The 17,873-nt window shown below is 44.1% G+C and overlaps 1 protein-coding gene across 1 annotated transcript in view; it reads left to right on the top strand.

The window, feature by feature from the left end:
* rasef2 (RAS and EF-hand domain containing 2) overlaps positions 1-17,873 on the top strand; it is a 95,632-nt gene that overhangs the window by 24,085 nt on the left and 53,674 nt on the right. The window contains exon 2 of the mRNA XM_070858293.1: positions 12,769-12,918. Coding sequence (XP_070714394.1) covers positions 12,769-12,918 — 150 coding nt within the window. The remainder of the gene's footprint in view (positions 1-12,768; positions 12,919-17,873) is intronic.

A 17,873-nucleotide genomic window follows, 5' to 3' on the forward strand; every position in this document is an offset into this window, starting at 1 on the left:
CTGTCACAACTCTTTACAAGTTCCTGCTGTAGATTTAGAATCACTGTTACATTAATTGCCTACTGTTTGGGATCTCCTGACAACATAGCTGCCCACCCACTACCTTTGCATTCTCTGGCTGTGAGTACCGTTGGTAGGAATGTTTCAACCTACTCTGGCGTAACAACGCCCTTTTTGTACTTGGAGCATTTATAAAGATCAGAAACTATGACTAGCCAGAGGAGTTTTCAGGTGTATTGACTTACAGCAAGTCTCACAGGTCTTTGGTAATTCGATTTGCTTTGCTGTTGTGATGGGTGTAACTGTACTTTCCAGTGTGGTTATATAAAATTGCACAAGCACATACTTTATTGCAATAGCTTGAAAAATACACTTCAGAAAGAGCAAGTATTTGTCCATACTCTATAGTATGTCTGTTCTGTACTCAGATCTGAACTTATGGATCACACCATAAAGTCGACTATTCAAATTGAAATCATGTAGGTGTCAGCTCTGGCTCAATGGTAGCACTCTTGCCTCGGAGTCGGAAGGCTGTGGGTTCAAGCCTCATTACAGAAACGTGAGTGTGTAATCTAGACTGACAATGCATTGTGGCAGGGGCTAACTTTGTAATGATTTTAATCCGAGGCTCTGTCTGCCCTCTCAGGTGAATGTAAAAGGTCCTATGCCACCATTCGAAGAGCAGAGGAATTCCCTCTGGTATCCTGACCAAAATTTATCCCTCAACCAATATCACTAAAACAGATTATCTGGTCACTTATTGCAATACTGCTTGTGGGAGCTTGCTGTGCGCAAATTAGCTGCTGTGCTTTCCTACAGTGACTACACTTCAAAAGTACTTCATTGGCTGTAAAGCGCTTTGGGATGTCCTAAGGTTGAGAAAGGCGCTATATAAATGCAAGTTCTTCTTTCTATGTTGTTTTATTTAAATTGTTTAATTTTAATTACAAGATAATTCAAAGCAAAGAATGACTGTGCTTTAATAAAACTGTACTAGCTCTGTTATGGAGAACACTTTAGTTTATCCATAATTTTCAAATATATATTAAGTCAACTGCAGATGTGGAGTTTTGACATTATTTTTACTGATGATGCAACAGAAACATGTGATTCAATTAGAATTTATAGCTCCTTAACCCTTCCTGTTCCTGTGACTTAACTTGTTGTTTGAATTGGTGAGTAAAGTTTTTTATAGCATTAACCGAATTGAAAAGAAATCTTGGCTGAATAAGTATCTTCCAAGACGATGTAGCTAGTTAGTGAATGAATGTGATATCAAGTTTACGATAACGATGACATTAATGCAATGCCTCGTGTACATACTGACAGATAAACTGAAGGAGAGTTTGAACTGCAGCAGAGGTAACAGATAGACCCAGCGAGGAAATGCAAAAGACCAATTAAATATTTAAATACTTTCATTGCGACAATACAAATGATTTCCAATATGAGTCAGTTCAAGCTATTCCAACACATCTTGCAACACATAACTGCCCACAAATATTGGGTATTACCAGTTTGAGGAGCCCTATTTCCCCATATGTGGTCTGTGCCAAGAAATCTTGGATTACCAAACAATGGAATCCATTTTCCCCACTCTACAAGATCCCCATTGCACTCTGACCAAGAATGAAAATGCTAACAGCCTCCTGTTCCTGTGTGTTCTTGATGGGCTCGAGACAATGCAGCTCCAGGGATAGATGCTGTTTATCCGAGAGCACTAAGAGACTGGGGAGAAGATTGGTGAAGCATTGATGGTCATTATGAGGGAGCCGATGAACTCTGGGAAGTACATTGGGTATCAGACTAATATGGTGTCTATTTTTAAAAAGGGCACCAAAGCAGACACATGCCACTGTAGACCCATTAGTCTTGGTATAGTGCTGAAGATCTGTGCACTGCAGCTAATTGCAACCCTAGCTATGTTGTTCCAGTACAGGTATGATACTGGCATTTATCCAACAATATAGAAGATCGCCCAGGCATGACCTCGCCACAAATCAGGATAAATCTAATCTGGTCAATTACCCCCGCCCCCCCTATCAGCCTCCTTCCAGTCATCAGTAAAATGATGGAAAAAGCCATCAACCAACACCTATTCTTCACCACCTCTCAGGGCCAGTGAGGATGGGCAGTAAATGCTCGTATCCTGAGCATAAGTACATTTTTAAAAAGCACTGTGTAAAAAGGAATTGATTATCAGGAGATAAATTGATTATTATCTGTACAATAGTAACCTCGTAAACAACAGTCAACATGGGGGAAGGTAATATAACTTGTTGTTGAAGATGCTGCCTAACCAAACTACTTGACACTTTCGAAGTGGACAATGAGCGTCCTATGACATGGTCCACTTGGGATGTCACTTTTTCTAAAAGATCCGGTTTCCAAAAAGCATTTGACAAGTTCCACACTTAGTTAAGCTCAAGGTAATAATTCAGGGTAATTGTTGGGAATGGATAAGAGATTATCTGAAGAGTAGAACCAGCAGGTTAACATAGTAAGAGTGACGGTAAGGGGAGTGTCAAATGGAGTACCCCAGGGATTAGTGTTGGTCCACTGTTCTTTCTCATTTACATCAAGAACTTGGATTCAGAAACTCAACACAAATTGGTCAAATTTATAGATGATACCAAACTAGGAGGAGCAGTTGCTTCTGAGGAGGTAGTTCAGGAAATACAACGTGGGTTGGCCAAAATATGTAATGGTGGTGGGGCGGTAAGTTAGCTCCCAGGAATAGTTTGTGCCTCAGTCATCAAAATTGGGCAGCTGGGTCCTGAGTCAGCGGGCGCAGTGCTAAGAGAGGTGTTGTACACCTCTCTTGGGCGTTACCATGGGAAACTCCCGAGCTAAAGAGCTGGGCCGGGAACGCTCCGAGAGACGCCTGGGAGCAGGAAAAAAATACACACAAACATTGCCCACGCCACCACAACATAAATCGCAAAAAAAATTAAAAGAAAAAACAATCACACTTGCCTCAGGAGTCCATTACTCACCTCTCTGGAGTTGGTATAGGTTGGACCGCCCGATTTCCCAGGCGTTCACTGCGGGGCGTGCTGCGGGGCGTACGGATCGGGCGGGAGTCGCAACCAGGGGCGTTGCATACCAGCACAGCTCTTCCATGCGGTATTGCACCGCTGTGCTGCGAAAACCCCCCGTGGGGTGCTGGGGGCTGAACACCCGCCCAGAAGACCTTTCTGCCGCCATTGCCGCCGCTCCGGGGCAAAAAACAAAGTGCAAAAGACCCGGAAAATCCGCCCATAGAAAGAAGAAATGGGCAATATGCATACTCCATGAAGAGTGTTTGAAGTAGCTACGGGTGAAGTTGAATGAGATCTTGGGGTCATAGACTTGATGCTCAAAGTGTCAGCTGTGGCTCAGTGGGTAGCACACTCGCCTCTGAGTCAGAAGGTTGTGGGTTCAAATCCCAGTCCAGGGACTGGAGCATATAAATCCAGGCTGACACTCCAGTGCAGTGCTGAGGGAGTGCTGCATTGGTGGACCATCTTTCAGATGAGACATTAAACCGAGGCACTGTCTGCTCTCTTGGGTGGGTGTAAAAGATCCCATGGCACAATTTCGAAGAAGAGAAGGGGAGCTATCTGCAGTGTCCTGGACAATATTTATCCCTCAATCAGCATAACAAAACATGATCTGGTCATTATTACATTGCTGTATGTGGGAGCTTGCTGTGCGCAAATTGGCTGTTGCTTTTCCCACATTACAACAGTGATTACACTTCAAAAGTACTTCATTGGCTGTAAAGCGCTTTGAGAAGCCTGGTGGTTGTGAAAGGTGCTATAAAAATGCAAGTCTTTTTCTTTTAACTTGCCCAAACACTGCAGAACAGCAATCAACAAAACACATTGAATGCTGAACTATATAGCTAAAACAGTAGGGTACAAATCAGAGGACAGATTGCTCAAACTGTATAGTGCTCTGGTCAGATCACACTTTGAGTATCATTTAAAGTTCTGAGCATTGAGACAGCGGGAAGATAAATCAACTACAGAGGACAGTTTGGAGAAAAACCACCATGCTGATCTCTCGTGTCACAGGTATGAGAAAAACTGGATAAACTTGGGGTTTTCAGCCTTAAAAGGTGGCTGGGTGGTGACCTTATAAAGGTATAAAGATATTAAATGGCATGGAAAAGTTAAAGGAAAATTACTTCAAACTAAAACATGAAGTAGGATAAGGTCATAGGTCAGATTAGTAAAAGGCACATTTAGGAATGGGAATTCTTCTTTACACAAAGAGTGGAATGGACTTTCCTGTAGAACTGCTCTGGCAAGAACCCTGGAGTTATTGAAGAAACCATTGGAGAGGCTTTTCTGGATGGATGAACAAAGATGAGCCAAATGCACTTCCTCTTGCATTTTTGTTTTGTGTGATCTGTGTGTGAGTGACTAGGGTCAGCTCTCCATTCCGATTTTCTCTTTTTGGCTGTGTCGGATAGAAAGAACTCTGAGCCTAGGAAGTCTGAGTCACAATCTTAAACTCCAACTTGTTCAAAACTCCACTGCGTCTATCCTATCTTCCACTAAATCTCGTTTCCCCATCACCCTAGTCCTCGTGGATTTACATTAGCTCCCAGACCCCATCGCCTCAAGATTAAAATTATTTTTCAAAAAATTCCTAGAATGTGGATGTCGCTGGTAAGGCCGCCATTTATTGCCCATCACTAATTGCCCTTGAGAAGGTGGTGGTGAGCCACCTTCATGAACCACTGCAGTCCGTGTGGTGAAGGTGCTCCCACAGTGCTGTTAGAGAGGGACTTCTCCAGCCTCCTTAAAAAGATAGTCTTGTTACTAAATCGGTCAAATCAAATATCCGATTGCAATCAATGTCCAACAGTGGGTAAAGGGTTTCTTCTTTTTCATTTGCAGATTTAATGGTCGTGATTTGTGAGTCTGAACAAGTAGAAAATACTTAAAAGGAACAAGCATGTTTGTGAATTAGATTTAATGTATAAAGTGATTATCTTCAGTTACTTCATCAATGACCCTCCCTCTGTTCGAAGATCAGGAGTGGGGCTGTTCGTTGACGACTATACAGTGTTCAGCTCCATTCACAACTCCTCCAATAAGGAGGCAGCTCATGCCATCCTAAAGCAGGACCTGGACAACATTCAGTCTCGGGCTGACAAGTAGCAGGTTACATTTGCCAATGACCATCCCCAGCAAAACAAAAAAAAAGCCCAAACGCTTCCTCCTGAATTTCAAGGGAACCAACGTTACCACATGCCCCACCGTTAACCATCTTGAGGGCCATCCTTGACCAGATATATTGGTGGACCAACCATTTCATGACTACAAGCGCAAGACAGAGGCTGGGTGGCTCACCTCCTGACCCCTGAAAGCTTCTCCATCCTCACCATGGCACATCAGGAGTGTTGTGGAAAGCTCATCACCTGCCGGGATGGCTGCAGCTACAACAATACTGTAGAAGCTTGACAGCATCGAGGACAAAACAATCTGCCTGTTTGCCACTCCTGCCAATGGACTCAATATCATAAGAACATAAGATATAGGAGCAGGTGTCGGCTATTTGGCCCCTCGAGCCTGCTCCACCATTTAATAAGATCATGGCTGATCTGATCATAGACTCCCCTCCACTTCACCGCCCACTCCCCATAACCCTTTACTCCCTTATCTCTCAAAAATCTGTCTCGCTCCGCCTTAAATATATTCAATGACCCAGCCTCCGTAGCTCTCTGGGGCAGAGAATTCCACAGATTCACAACCCTCTGAGAGAAGAAATTCCTCCTAATCTCAGTTTTAAATGGGTGGCCCCTTATTCTGAGACTATGTCCACTAGTTTTAGTTTCCCCTATGAGTGGAAATATCCTCTCTGCATCCACCTTGTCGAGCCCCCTCATTATCTTATATGTTTCGGTAAGATCACACCTCATTCTTCTGAACTCCATTGAGTATAGGTCCAATCTACTCAACCTATCTTCATAAGTCAAGCCCCTCATATCCGGAATCAACCTCGTGAACCTTCTCTGAACAGCCTCCAATGCAAGTATTTCTTCCTTAAATACGGAGACCAAAACTGCACGTTGTACGCTGGCTGCATGCATTAGAACACGCAATTAATTTTGTGTGCAACCAGATTGTAAAAGTTGAAGCTGAACCTTGAAAAGCTCCTTGTCAGCTGTGGCTCAGAGCATTCTCGCCTCTGGGTCACAAGGTTCTGCGTTCAAGTCCCACTCCAGGGACTTGACCACAAAAATATCTAGGCTGACACTCCAGTGCAGCGCTAAGGGAGCACTGCAATGTCGGAGGTGCCATCTTTTGGATGAGATGTTAAACCAATTCCCTGTCTGCTCTCTCAAGTGGACGTAAAAGATCCCATGGCACTATTCCGAAGAAGAGCAGGGGAGTTATCCCTGGTGTCCTGACCAATATTTATCCCTCAATCAACATAACAAAAACAGATTATCTGGTCATTATCACATTGCTGTTTGTGGGAGCTTGCTGTGCACAAATTGGCTACCGTGTTTCCCACATTACAACAGCGACTGCACTTCAAAAGTACTTAATTGGCTGTAAAGCGCTTTGAGATGTACGGTGGTCGTGAAAGGCGCTATATAAATGCAAATCTTTCTTTTGAAGATGCATTTAAATAATCATGACAATGATCTCCTGGGCATTTCTTTTTTCTTTGAAAGCAGATAAGCAGTGTGAGGGAATGAGGAGCAAGCAGGCGAGTGAGATTAGATTAAGTGGTTCAGTTAATGAAAGACTTGTGCAGACTTGATGGGCTAAATGGCCTTTTTTCTTGCTGCAACCTTCTAAGAATCTAGGAGAGGCCAAAATGAATTCTGAGATGAATGAGCCAAACACTGCAGGTTGGTGAGTGCCTGACCTGTCATCGAAAGATTGAGTGATGAGGAAAGATCGGAGAAATTGGGGTTCCTGAAAAGAGGTGACTTGAGAGGGGACCTTACCGAAGATATTAAAAAGGATACACAAGGTTAATTTTGAATGATAGGGGAGTCGAGGGTTATGGGGAGCGGGCAGGGAAGTGGAGCTGAGTCCATGATCAGATCAGCCATGATCTTATTGAATGGCGGAGCAGGCTCGAGGGGCCAAATGGCCGACTCCTCCTAATTCTTTATGTTCTTATGAGCGGGAGCACTATTTCAAGGTTAGCCAAGATACTGCAACAAGATGGAAGAGGTTAAAACTAGTTGACAGGACAATTTAGGACAGATGTTACGAGCTTCATTGCAAACCGCGATCAGCACCTGGTATGGTCCTCAGTAGGCGGAGGCAGGTAACTTGATCGGGGAGAGGAATGTTAGTTTATTTTTTATTCTGGATAGATTCGCTGAGATGAGTGGAATGGCCTCCCTCATCTGTATCAATCTTGTAAACAAAGAGATAGTGTCTGTCACATTTATCTTATATCCCTTCCAGTCACATTCTGCTTTCAGAATAGTGGAGCTACTTTTTGTTCTGAATTGTTTGAGTGCTAATCTTGTATCTAATTTAAATCGGGTTATCATGTTAACTTAATAGCAGTTATCAAAATCTGGAGGGACGCCAGTCTTTCAATTTCAATGAAATTGCAGAAGTTTATCTGGATGCCAGATGCAGTACCAGGAATTCACATGCAACAAACTTGCTCTGTTCCGGAAGTAAGAGCAAGTTACAGTGGTCTGTAAAGAATGGAACGATTTTAATGAACGGTGATGCGCCTGGTTGATTGTAGAGGGATCTCACTGGATTCTGCCCAAAAACCATGCAGTCTGCTCTCCTCTGTCTGTTGACCATGATATGTATCAGATCTTAACTGGCTAGAAAAAGCAAACAAATGTATACCGTTTGCAATCTGTCACTGATTACAACTATTATAAAAAATGTCTTGTGCAACACTTACTGCAACTTTTAATTTTAATAACTCCATCATTACATGTGTTTACATTTTCCCAGCCAATCAAGAAGCACGCAGCAAGGGTGTATTCCCAATAGTTCCACCACTTGTGTATTTCCTTTATGGACTAAGGACATAGCCTGGGAGTGTTTACGATTAACACAAGGTTTTGTGGTGCTGCACCTAGTATAAGGGATAGTGACTAAGATAAATTCTTGACTGTACTTGTTTGAATGGACTGAGGGGAGAAAAACAGCAATTCAGAACAATAGGGCAAGTAAAACTTGGAATAAAACAGGTACCAAACAGAATGCAAATGTAAGGCAACTGTGAAATCAGACTGAATTCAACATGATATAAAAACAGTTCTCGACATTGTTTTGTATTTAACCTGTCAAAGCTTTGCAAAGCAGCAGATAAGACACCAAACAATAATATTGACAGGGGCAGAGCCCATGGGGTTAAAGGGACAGTGGATATAAAATTGACTAAAGGACAAAAAGCTGACAGTAGTGGTGAAGGGTTGTTTTTCAGACTGGAGGGAGGTATACAGTGGTACTCCCCAGGGGTCGGTGCTAGGATCACTGTTCCTTTTGATGCATATTAGTGACCTGGACCGGGTCATAATTTCAAAGTTTGCAGATGGCATGAAACTCTGAAATGTAGAAGAATGGTAACAGACTTCAGGAGGGCATAGACAGACTCAGCAGAAATGAGCAGACACATGGCGGATGAAATTTAATGCAGAAATTGTGAAGTGATGCATTTTGGTAAGAAGAATGGGGAGAGGCAATATGAACTAAATGGTACAATTCTATAGGGGGTGCATGAACAGAAAGAACTGGGGGTGTATGTATACAAATCTTTGTAGGTGGCAGGAAAAGTTGAGAAGGTTATTAAAGCATATGGGATCTTTGGCTTTATTAATAGAGGAATAGAGTACAAAACCAAGGAAGTTATGTTAAACTATAAAGCACGGGAGTCTCGTCTTCAGTTCTTAGCCTATTTAAAACTGAAATGAACAGGAATTTCTTCTCAGAGTTGTAAATCTATGAAATTTGCTGCCTCACAGAGCTGTGGAGGCTGGGTCATTGAATAAATTTAAGACAGAGATAGACAGTTTCTTAACCAACAAGGGAATAAGGGGTTATGGGGAGTGGGCAGGGAAGTGGACCTGAGTCCATGATCGGATCAGCCATGATGGTATTAAATACAGGAGCAGGCTCGAGGGGCCGTATGGCCTACTCCTGCTCCTATTTCTTATGTTCTTATGTTCTTATTAGCACCACAGTTTAGGAAGGATGCCAAGGCCTTTGAGAGGGTGCAAAAGAGATTTACTAGAATGGTACCAGGGATGGGGGGGTCGCTGGTGGTGTGGCTTTCAGTTAAGTGGAGAGATTGGAGAAGATGGGTTTGTTCTCCTTGGATCAGGGAAGGTTAAGAGAAGATTTGATCGAGATGTTTAACATCATGAACCGTTAAGATAGAGTAACTAAGGAGAAACTGTTTCCAACGGCAGAAGAGTTGGTAACCAGAGAACACAGATTTATGGCGAATGGCAAAAGAACCAGAGGTGATGTGAGGAAACATTTTTTTATACAGCGAGTTGTGTTCTGGAACACACTGCTTGAAAGGGTGTGGCGAAAGATTCAATAATAACATTCAAACGAGAATTGGTTAAATACTTGAAGGGATAACATTTACAGGGCTATGGGGAAAGAGCAGGAGAGTTTTGCCAAAGCTCTATCAAAGAGGCTCTATCACAGGCACGAGAGGCCAAATCATTATATGATTCTAAGTGGCTGAATGCAGGGTCCGGTGTTGATGAGGTAAGAAATTGCACATTTACATGGAGTACAAGAGGTTACAGCCCGTGGTTAGTTATATGAGGGAGGTGCTCCTCAAACTTTGGTTGCACTTAATCCCACGCTCCTGATTATTGACCACCTGGTGGAGGTGGGCAAGTCACAGGACCTACTACATCGTGGGGGGTGTGTGTGGGGGTCTTGCCCACAACTAGGCCCCACACACCACTGAAGCACCCCTCCCCCATTGCCTAGCCTGGGATAGCTGGAGCTACCTGGCCGAAGACTTCAATAACACAGGACCTGCTTGTGGTTCTGCTTCTGGGCCTGGCCAAGGCGTTGATTGGCCGGTTCAGGATGGGCGTCGCACACTGGTTCCCTACCTCTCTCCCGTGTTATTGCCATGGTGGCCTTGGAGATGGAGCATGTGGTGTCAGCTGTGGCTCAGTGGGCAGCACTCTCGCCTCTGAGTCACAATGTTGTGGGTTCAAGTCCCACTCCAGGAACTTAAGCAGATAAATCTAGGCTGACACTGCAGTGTAGTGCTGAGGGAGTGCTGCACTGTTGGAGGTGCCATCTTTTGGATGAGACGTTAAACCAAGGCCCCGTCTGCTCTCTCAGGTGGATGTTAAAGATCCCATGGCACTATTTTGGAGAAGAGCAGGGGAGTTATCCCAGTGTCCTGGCCAATATTTATCCCACCATCAACATAACAAAAACAGATTATCTGGTCATTATCACATTGCTGTGTGTGGGAGCTTGCTGTGCGCGAATTGGCTGCTGCATTCCCACATTACAACAGTGACTACACTCCAAAAGTACTTCATTGGCTGTCGAGTGCTTTAAGATGTCGGGTGGTCGTGAAAGGCGCTATATAAATGCAAGTCTTCATTTTTCTGTGATTGATGGGCATTGTAGGAAATAATCAACAATGCTGTTGGAAAGTTTGCCTTTATGGCTAGAGGGCGAGAATATAAAGGGGAGGAGGTTTTGTTGCAGCTACACACAGCCCTGGTTAGACCACATCTGGAGCACTGTGTACAGTTCTCGGCACTGCTCCTTAGAAAGGATATATTGGTCTGAGAAGGAGCAGCGTAGATTCACCAGAATGTTACCAGGGCTCCAAGAGTTAGATTATGAGCAGAGATTATATAAACTCGGAATACCGAAGGTTAAGAGGCGATCTGATTGAGGTGTTTAGGATTTTGAAAGGAATTGGTCGGGTAGATAGCGAGAAACATTTTTTGCTGGTCGGGGAGTCGAGGACAAAGGGACAGAACCTTAAACTCAGAGCCAGGCCATTCAGGAGAGAAGTTGGGAAACACTTCTTCACACAAAGGATGGTAGAAGTCTGGAACTCTCTCCCATAAAAAGCTGTAGATTCTCAATTAATAATTTTTAATCTGGGATCGATAGATTTTATCTAGCCAAGGGTATTAAGGAATATGGAGCCAAGGCAGATGGAGTGAGTTACAACACAGATCAGCCATGATCTCATGGAGTGGTGGAACAGGCTCCAAGGGCTAAATGGCCTCCTCCTGTTCCGATGTTCCTAATGAAGTGTTCAATAAGAGACACACGATAAGAATTGTTATGGTTTTTTTTTGTTAGAATGAGACTCTTGCTTTCTTAAGTTTATTTAAGTTTGATTGGATGTTTGTTTATATTAGTGGTCCCGATTCCTATTGGGTAACGATGGAAGGCAACTCCGTCTTTTGGATGAGACGTTAAACCGAGGCCCCGTCTGCTCTCTCAGGTGGATGTAAAAGATCCCATGGCACTATTTCGAAGAGCAGGGGAGTTATCCCTGGTGCCCTGGCCAATATTTATCACTCAATCAACATCGCTAAAACAGATTATCTGGTTATTCTTACGTTGCTGTTCGTGGGACCTTGCTGTGCACAAATTGGCTGTCTTGTTTCCTGCATTACAACAGTGACTACACTCCAAAAGTACTTCATTGGCTGTAAAGCGCTTTGAGACAGCTAGTGGTCATGAAAGATGCTATATAAATCCAAGTCTTTTTCTTTATTACAATAATGACTACGCTTCAAAAAGTACTTCATTGGCTTATAAAGTGCTTTGGGAGGTCCTGAGCTTGTGAAAGGCGCTATATAAATGCAAGGCTTTCTTTCCCAGTGCCACCACTACTGGTCCAATGAATAGTCCCATAGTTTTGGCCAAGACAACTTTCACTGTGGCTTGGGTGTAAAGAAACATTTTTAACATTGATCTTCCTGAGTTAACCAGATAGAAATCTTTATGAAGGAGACAGTTTGCGAGGGGCACACGTGTGTGTGCACCTTCCTAATCTCTGCACCACTGACCACTGTTCAAAACGAGCTGGGAACATCTCGGCGATTACTGATACAAGGAATATTTAACCCTTTAGCTTCTCATCGTGTCCTTTGCCCTGTCTGAACGGCATTAAAAGACTCGAGAGAGAGAGAGGTGAGCAGGCGCTAGCAGCAGCCGTGCTGCACTGAATACATGAAACATTTCAGGAGCCAGAAAGGGGCGTGGATTGTGCAACAGATATTCCAGGCGACATGACTGAGCGGAGGGTGGCGGGGCAGCTTTCACCCCGAGCCTGGCCTGCGGCTCCCCTGCCCTTGCAGCGTGAATATTCAGGCGGTGCGGGCGGGCGGGGAGCGGCGCTGTCTGTCAACTCGCTTGCCCAGTCAGAGCGGCGCAGTCGGAGAGCGAGCGGAGCCGGTGCGGCTTGGAACTGTGGTCTTCCTGAACCTGGTCCCGCAACTTGGGAACTTTTCCCCGCAACTTGGGAACTTTTCCCTAGCATTTGGGAACTTTTCCCCGCAACTTGGGAACTTTGTCCTGGAGTTTGTGAACTATTGTCCCGGATTTTGGGAACTTTTGTCTCAGCCCGAGTTTAATCCGGGTTTGGACCCACTGTGAGATCCGGATCTGCCCGCTGGTTGGTTGATGGAGCTGGGGCTGTTCCCTGTTACACTGGGAACCCTTTGAGTGCTCGGGGACCGGGCATGAGTTGGAGGGAATCGATGTTTCACTCGGTTTGAGCCAGCTATTAACCCTTGTTTCACCCCTCCCTCCCCAACAGCCGGGACGAACTGGTCGACTTCCACCAGCAGATGCGTGCGGTTTCTGACTATGGCTTACACCGGCAGTACGAGCAGTTGGTGAACGGGCTGATCAAAGACAGCAAGGTGCAGAGCATGGAGACCGAGAATCTGGAACTGGCACTGAAAAGGTAAGGGACTGTGTGTGTTCACTGTTGTTCCATCAATTCGTGGAGTAATTCAGTTTGTGGGAAACGTTCCCATTTTGTACAGTACACGGAATGTGGCTCAGAGCAGTTTGTAATATTGAAGGGTGTGAACAAGTGTGGTTTCATCTGGCCCGAAAATAAAGCATTGTGTTAAGAGGCGCTGTGATTTATTTCAATGTGATTTTAAGTCTTTTGTGTTTGTACTTTGTGACTACACTTCAAAAGGCTCTAAAGCCCTTTGAGACGTTTGGTGGTTGTGAAAGGCGCTATAGAAATGCAAGTCTTTCTTTGCCCAACTTCCCACACCCCCAACACTTGTTTACATAAATTATCATGATTGTGCCTCTTTTCAGCTTTTCAGTTTGATCCAACACTCAGCTTCTACATATTGCTGTGCCTCTCTTATCTGTCCAAAATAAAAGCCCCTCTGACCTGTTCAATGCACTGAGCCAGTTTTTGTATGCCACTAAATTGCATCACGATGATTAATTGAGCCATCTCAACAACAGCTTGCATTCACACACTGCCCTTGACACAGTAAAACGCCCCAATGCACTGCACAGGAACATTATCAGACAACGGTTCCCAGGCCTATTATGGCCTGATGCTATCCATCATCATAGGCGGTTCCTCGTATCGAGGATGACTTGCTTCCACGCCAAAACGGGATGAGTTCACAGGTGTTTCAATGAAGGACCTAATAGTCCAGATCCCGAACTATATGTTGAAGGGTGGAAGATGCCAGTGCGTCGATTTTTTTAACGTGTGGTGGCCGTTGCACACCAGCCACCGCAGTTGGAGGCTGGTTGGGAAAGTGGGGAACGGATTTGGAAAGTGGGTATGGATCCCAATGGGCCTGAAAGAGAGCTGAAAGCGTAGATTACTATAGAATGCTGGATAGTACAACACCAGGGTCAGTTTGGTTTGCTTGATGTAAAAGAGCCTTCTAGTTATATTTGTATAATCTACTATAAATGCCTCCAAACCATCAGTAACCTATGGTACATTCTGGTTTGGAAATATCTCTAGTCCTTCTTCAATAGTTGTTGAGGCCAATTCACTAAATATATTCAAAAAGAGTTAGATTTAGTCCTTACTACTAGGGGGATCAAGGGGTATGGCGAGAAAGCAGGAATGGGGTACTGAAGTTGCATGTTCAGCCATGAACTCATTGAATGGCGGTGCAGGCTAGAAGGGCCGAATGGCCTACTCCTGCACCTATTTTCTGTGTTTCGATGGTTCTATGTAATAGTTTACTGCACAGCACCCCAGTGATTGTTAAAGCAACTCTGGTACATTTGCACTCAGCCTGCCATCATCAAAGCACAACCCCAGGCTTCAAACAGCTTTCTCTTTAATGCCTTCCCTGGTTTACAAATATGGGGATGGATTTACATGTAAATCTGTATGAAATTAAAATATGAATTCTCATCTCTGTACAGGCCTGTTTCTTCACATCTCTGATCTCTAGAGATGTGAGGAAATGAATGAACACTGGTACTTGATGCAATTTAAATCAGACCAAATCTATCTTTAATGTAACTTTCATGTGTCGAAGAAACATAGCTACTGCCGGGCAAATTATCTTGATCTTGCTTGAGTGAGACACTCTTCATTAATGTAGTAGGGGCTTACAAGGACTTTGTGGAAATATAGTTTAGAATTGGACTAAAGGTTATAAGGGTAAATATCAGTTGTAAAACTATTCCCAGGACGTATTATGTTTTCCGTCCTGTTAAAAACATAGGAATATCATTTGTAGAATCATACACTGCAAAGTTGCATTGTGGAGATCGGGTGCATCCAGGATTTTGTGCTCACAGGTCACTTGTGTGTATCATGTGGCTGTGGGCCACACGTAAAATATAAATTAGTGCTGTCATATATTTGTGTATATTTTAAGCTGCGGGTGTGAATTAATCTTGATGTTCTGATTGAAGATTTATGCACTGGTAATGCAACAGTCATTTTCAAACCTCCAGGCCCACAACATTCAAATTACCATTTAAAAAAATTAATTCACGAGATGTGGATATCACTGGCAAGGCCGGCATTTATTATCCATCCCTAATTGCCCTCAAGAAACCCCCTTCTTGAATACAACTGAGTGGCTTGTTAGGTCACCTGAGAGAGCAGTTAAGAGACAACCACATGTGGGTCTGGCCAGACTTCCTTCCCTAAAGGACGTAAAGGACGTGAGTGAACCAGATGGGTTTTTACAACAATCCTGTAGTTTTACAGTCGCTTTTTATTCCAGATTTTTATTGAATTATTTTGAATTTAAATTCCCCAGCTGCCATGGTAGGACTTGAACTCGTGTCTCTGGATCATTAATCTAGGCCTCTGGATTACGAGTCCAGTGACATAACCACTATGCTAATTGTTGTACATCTTCAGTTCTAATATTAGCAGATAGAAACATAGAAACATAGAAGATAGGTGCAGGAGTAGGCCATTCGGCCCTTCGAGCCTGCACCACCATTCAATATGATCATGGCTGATCATTCCCTCAGTACCCCTTTCCTGCTTTCTCTCCATACCCCTTGATCCCTTTAGTCGTAAGGGCCACATCTAACTCCCTCTTGAATATATACAATGAACTGACCTCAACAGCTCTCTGTGGTAGGGAATTCCACAGGTTAACAACTTTGAGTGAAGAAGTTTCTCCTCATCTCGGTCCTAAATGGCCTCCCCCTTATCCTTAGACTGTGTCCTCTGGCTCTGAACTTCCCCAACTTCGGAACATTCTTCCTGCATCTAACCTGTCCAGTCCCGTCAGTATTTTATATGTTTCTATGAGGTCCCCTCTCATTCTTCTAAACTCCAGTGAATACAGGCCCAGTCGATCCAGTCTCTCCTCATATGTCAGTCCTGCTATCCCGGGAATCAGTCTTGTGAACCTTCGCTGCACTCCCTCAATAGCAAGAATGTCCTTCCTCAGATTAGGAGACAAAAACTGAACACAATATTCTAGGTGAGGCCTCACCAAGGCCCTGTACAACTGCAGTAAGACCTCCCTGCTCCTATACTCAAATCCCCTAGCTATGAAGGCCAACATACCATTTGCCTTCTTCACCGCCTGCTGTACCTGCATGCCAACTTTCAATGACTGATGTACCATGACACCCAGGTCTCGTTGCACCTCCCCTTTTCCTAATCTGCCGACATTCAGATAATATTCTGCCTTCGTGTTTTTGCTACCAAAGTGCATAACCTCACATTTATCCACATTATACTGCATCTGCCATGCATTTGCCCACTCGCCTAACCTGTCCAAGTCACCCTGCAGCCTCTTAGCATCCTCCTCACAGCTCACACCGCCACCCATCTCGATATAATGATTGTGGATTTATCTGCCGATGAGGTAACAACATCATGAATGGTCCTTTCCAAACCTCTGGGCCTCCAAAATTAAACTAGGGCGAATCAGCGAGTATAAAATCGAAGGGCAATTGGATTGAGTTGCCTGGGCATTTTGGGACTGCATTGGCCCAGAGACCATAGCTTCAACACTCCTGGTGTACGTTGATATCCCAGGCTGTTCTCTTAATATAAAATCTAAATCGCAACCACTTTTGGAGTGAAAGAGGAACATGCAAGTGTTCTTGGAAATAGAACATAAGAATTAGGAACAGGAGTAGGCCATCTAGCCCCTCGAGCCTTTTGGTTTTCTAACTGTTTCATTCCAGACACTATGTAAATTGGAATAGGCCATGACTCTAAGTTAGACTTGGCCTATTGGATGTGCAGTATTGATCCGAGAAGCCTTGTCTCAATGCCTTAATTTCTTACAGGCCCTGAATTTGTGGCTGGCGGCGTACCTCCAGAGTACGCCTCCGACCCGCAAAATATTTCCGATCTAACTGTCTGGCTCAACAGCTATGGAGAATTCCCTTCTTGGGCCTGCAGCGTACGCCTGCCTAAAGGCCCACGGATCCCAGAGGTGCTGCGGTTCACAAGCGTCCCTGCGATCACATTGGCCCGGTCAACCAATCAATGAGGAGGATTCCTATGATGCTTAAGGGGATTCCATTTACGTACGGAATCCCCATGTGTATTAGAAATACCCAAATAAATAAGAAGTCACACCCCGTGCCCATGTTCAAAATTAATTAAAACACCCTTTAATTAAGCATTTAGAATAAAAATGTTCTATTTTGTAAAATAAATTTAAACATTTTAAAACGGGCCAAGATTTACCTAAACTAACTTCAAATGTATGTGTGTGTTTTATTCATTAAAAAAAATCATTTTAACATTTTAACCGTTCCGCTGGTAAAAGCAGACCCTATGCCTGCCTTTACCAGACACGAGGGTTTCGTGGGCATTCGTTGGGCAGTAGTCATAAGAACATAAGAATTAGGAACAGGAGTAAGCCATCTAGCCCCTCGAGCCTGCTCCGCCATTCAACAAGATCATGGCTGATCTGGCCATGGACTCAGCTCCACTTACCCGCCCGCTCCCCATAACCCTTAATTCCCATATTGGTTAAAAATCTATCTATCTGTGACTTGAATACATTCAATGAGCTAGCCTCAACTGCTTCCTTGGACAGAGAATTCCACAGATTCACAACCCTCTGGGAGAAGAAATTCCTTCTCAACTCGGTTTTAAATTGGTTCCCCCGTATTTTGAGGCTGTGCCCCCTAGTTCTAGTCTCCCCGACCAGTGGAAACAACCTCTCTGCCTCTATCTTGACTATCCCTTTCATTATTTTAAATGTTTCTATAAGATCACCCCTCATCCTTCTGAACTCCAACGAGTAAAGACCCAGTCTACTCAATCTATCATCATAAGGTAACCCCCTCATCTCCGGAATCAGTCTAGTGAATCGTCTCTGTACCCCCTCCAAAGCTAGTATATGCTTCCTTAAATAAGGTGACCAAAACTGCACGCAGTCCTCCAGGTGCGGCCTCACCAATACCCTGTACAGTTGC

Source organism: Pristiophorus japonicus, chromosome 17, assembly GCF_044704955.1.
Source record: "Pristiophorus japonicus isolate sPriJap1 chromosome 17, sPriJap1.hap1, whole genome shotgun sequence".
Classification (NCBI taxonomy): Eukaryota; Metazoa; Chordata; class Chondrichthyes; family Pristiophoridae; genus Pristiophorus; species Pristiophorus japonicus.